At 39.5% G+C, this 3,204-nt stretch overlaps 1 protein-coding gene across 1 annotated transcript in view; it reads right to left on the bottom strand.

Moving 5' to 3' along the window:
- Positions 1-3,204, bottom strand: part of LOC144235134 (eukaryotic translation initiation factor 2 subunit 3) — a 21,225-nt gene that overhangs the window by 13,635 nt on the left and 4,386 nt on the right. Inside the window, exons 5-6 of the mRNA XM_077768541.1 lie at positions 2,606-2,700; positions 1,141-1,299 (exon numbers count right to left, since the gene is read on the bottom strand). Coding sequence (XP_077624667.1) covers positions 1,141-1,299; positions 2,606-2,700 — 254 coding nt within the window. The remainder of the gene's footprint in view (positions 1-1,140; positions 1,300-2,605; positions 2,701-3,204) is intronic.

The raw sequence follows: 3,204 nt of genomic DNA, 5'->3' as shown, positions 1-3,204 counted from the left end.
CACCAACAAGGAAAAGGAAGAACTGTCAACAAAATGCATCATGTCTTCTCTGAAATGAAAACCACTATGCTATTAGAGAAATGGACACTATAAAGACAAAACAAATCACTGTCAATTCCAGTGATCAAAGTAACTACTTGGTAAGAATAAAAAGTGTAAGACCAAGGTTTAAAAAAAAAAAAAAAAGCTTTTGTTCTTTAAAGAGAGGTCTTGTTGCTGTTTTTAATCTGATAGTTTCCAGGATACAAACTTCAGTTCTAACTTTCAGTCAGCAAAAATATACTTTGGTTTACCCTTCCAATTATAAAATAAAAAAATCACTGGGATGAAATGTACAGTATGGGGGATAAGTCAACAATAATGTAATAACTTTGTGTGGTGACAGTTGGGGAGCGTTGCTATGCTTACTACGGGGAGCACTGCATAACGTATAAAATTGTAGTAACTGTTGAATCACTATGTTGTACACTTGAAACTAATATAATAGTAGGTCAACTATACTTTAATAAAAAAAAAAATTTTTTAGGGGTGCCTGGTGGCTCAGTCGGCTAAGCATCTGACTTTGGCTCAGGTGATGATCTCATGGTTCCTAAGTGCGAGCACTGCATCAGGCTCTCTATTGTCAGCACAGAGTCTGCTTCATATCCTCTCCTACTCTCCCTGCCCCTCTCCCATGCTCACTAGCTCTCCCTCAAAAATAAACATTAAAAACTAGTTTCTCAAGGGGCACCTGGGTGGCCGACTTCGGCTCAGGTCATGATCTCAGGGTTCATGGGTTCGAGCCCCGCGTCGGGCTCTGTGCTGACAGCTAGCTCAGAGCCTGGAGCCTGTCTTCAGATTCTGTGACTCCCTTTCTCTCCCCTGCTCACGCTGTCTCTATCTCTCTCTCAAAAATAAATAAAACATTAAAAAAAAATTTTTTTTAAATAAACAAACCTAGTTTATCAAATTTAGAAACAAACATCTCACTAGTTGTATTAGGTGGCTAGTAAGTATTAGGGAGAGAAAAAAGGCTTAAGATCCATAAGTGTTTTCTATTATAGATAGTATATTATAGTAAAAATTAGCTTAAAATCTGGTATCTGGATTAAATACCTCTCTAAATGATTCACAGATTTATTAAGTATCATGGCTTCTTACCTTGTACAAATGCAAGGATCTGTTCATACTGCTCTTTAGCTTGACTTTCTTTTACCAAATCAATTTTATTCTGTAGAATCAAAATATGCTTCAGTTTCATGATTTCTATAGCAGCCAGGTGTTCAGATGTCTGAGGTTGAGGACAAGACTCATTACCAGCTAGATGACGAAGAATCAAAAAGACGCCATGAGAATCAGCTGGAAATATTGAGACCAGGCAAATCCAGAAAGCAGCTAAGTGGTTGTGGGGAGCTAGAGGGAGGGGTATGGCACACAGTGACTCCTTAATGGGCATGGGTTTCCTTTTGGGGCAATGGAAAACATTCTGGAACTAGAAGATGGTGATGTTTGTATAACACTGTGAATGTACTTAATGTCACTGAGTTGTACACTTTAAATAGCTAAAATGGTAAATTTTATTTCATGTGTATTTTACTACCAAAAAAAATTTTTACCTGGCATCTAATAAAGAAAATTTGTCTAGGTCTTAGCCTTACTCAAGGCAAAAGTCTCGGATATCATTGCCAGGTATCCATCTTTTGCCCTTGTTTCACTCTATGTGCCTTTCACTAGAGCCTCCAAATCATTTAGCTCTTATTCCTGGTCCTAGGCAAGAAGCTTGGAATCAACAAGTTTGGCATCTCAGGGTCTGCCCTTAGCTTTCGTTAAGGGATAAGTCATAGCCCTCTGGCTCTATCCAGTCTTAGAGATGTTTTAGCCCAGTCAAGCTCCTGACAGGCAGAGAATAATTAAAAAGGGAAGATGCTTACTTCACTCTGTGAATGTCAACTACCATCAAAGGGTACTCTCTAACAAAGGGAGGGAAGAACACTCAACGTGAAGATAACCAACAATGTATCACAAAGAAATCAGCATGTTTTGTTGTGCAGCCAATGACCATCTTTCCTAAGCAGTGAGGTTCAGGTGTCCTATACTGTTATCTATGTGGCATGCTTTTCAAAATTATGTTCCATAGGGGTGCCTGGGTGGCTCAGTTGGTTGAGCGTCCGGCTTCGGCTCAGGTCACGATCTCACAGTTCGTGGGTTTGAGCCCCACGTTGGGCTCTGTGCTGACAGCCAGCTCAGAGTCTGGAGACTGTCTTCGGATTCTGTGTCTCCCTCNCAAAAAAAAAAAAAAAAAGGAAAGAAAGAAAAAGTATATTTATAACTAAATTTAAAACTAAAATAATAAATCATTTCATGTGATCTAGGCAGAAAAAATGCACTAAAGACTTTTCAAAATATATACTATTGTAAGGATTCACCTCTCAGCCCCAGATCTATCTTGTTTAGTATTCTGTGATACCTAGTAGGCAGGGATGTCATCCTTGATGACATGTTAGCGCCCGTTTGGATCACCTATAGGTAATGGAGATGGTCCTTAATGGCCTTGGCTCTCCTTTTAATACCCCATCCTGGACTTGTTCCACACTGATCTGTCCAAGGCAACTCTAACGTTATTTACCTATCAGCAGAAGGGCTGCATCCATCACGGCCGCACCGTTCAGCATAGTTGCCATCAAAATATCGTGGCCGGGGCAATCAACAAAGGACACGTGTCTAATAATTAAGAAGAAACAATCAATCCGAATATCAATCCATATTTTGATTCCCAAATCTAATCGAAAGGAAGAGGGTATAGAGTATGGTACAGAGTATGTGCTGGAAATGTCATTGATTTGAAAACTAAAACAGTGTTAACAGTACGGGCACTGCCATCTGAAAAAATAATTCGCCAAAAATTCCTCTAGCACCTTAATAAGCTGGAACTGCCAATGTGAAGTAGAAACAGCAGTACTATTTTAATAAAACTATGCTCCTCGTTCAGAATCACTATTTCTAAAAAGTTATGCTCACACTGACATGATCTCAAACAGGGGTTAGCTGACCCTTAGGCCAAACCTGGCCCATACCCACTCAAGCACGTGTTATTTGCATTTGCTTTTATAATATAAGAGCAGAGACAAGCAGCCTCTTCACAGAGAACCTAAGGTCTGCAAAGCTGTAAATGCTTACGATCTGGCCATTTATGAAAAAAAAAAAAAAGTGCTGATGGCTGATCAG

This window comes from Crocuta crocuta, unplaced genomic scaffold, assembly GCF_008692635.1.
Source record: "Crocuta crocuta isolate KB4526 unplaced genomic scaffold, BGI_CrCroc_1.0 scaffold1121, whole genome shotgun sequence".
Classification (NCBI taxonomy): domain Eukaryota; kingdom Metazoa; phylum Chordata; class Mammalia; order Carnivora; family Hyaenidae; genus Crocuta; species Crocuta crocuta.
The sequence above is the reverse complement of the archived record's forward strand: the minus strand, read 5'-3'. Positions and strand labels throughout refer to the sequence as shown.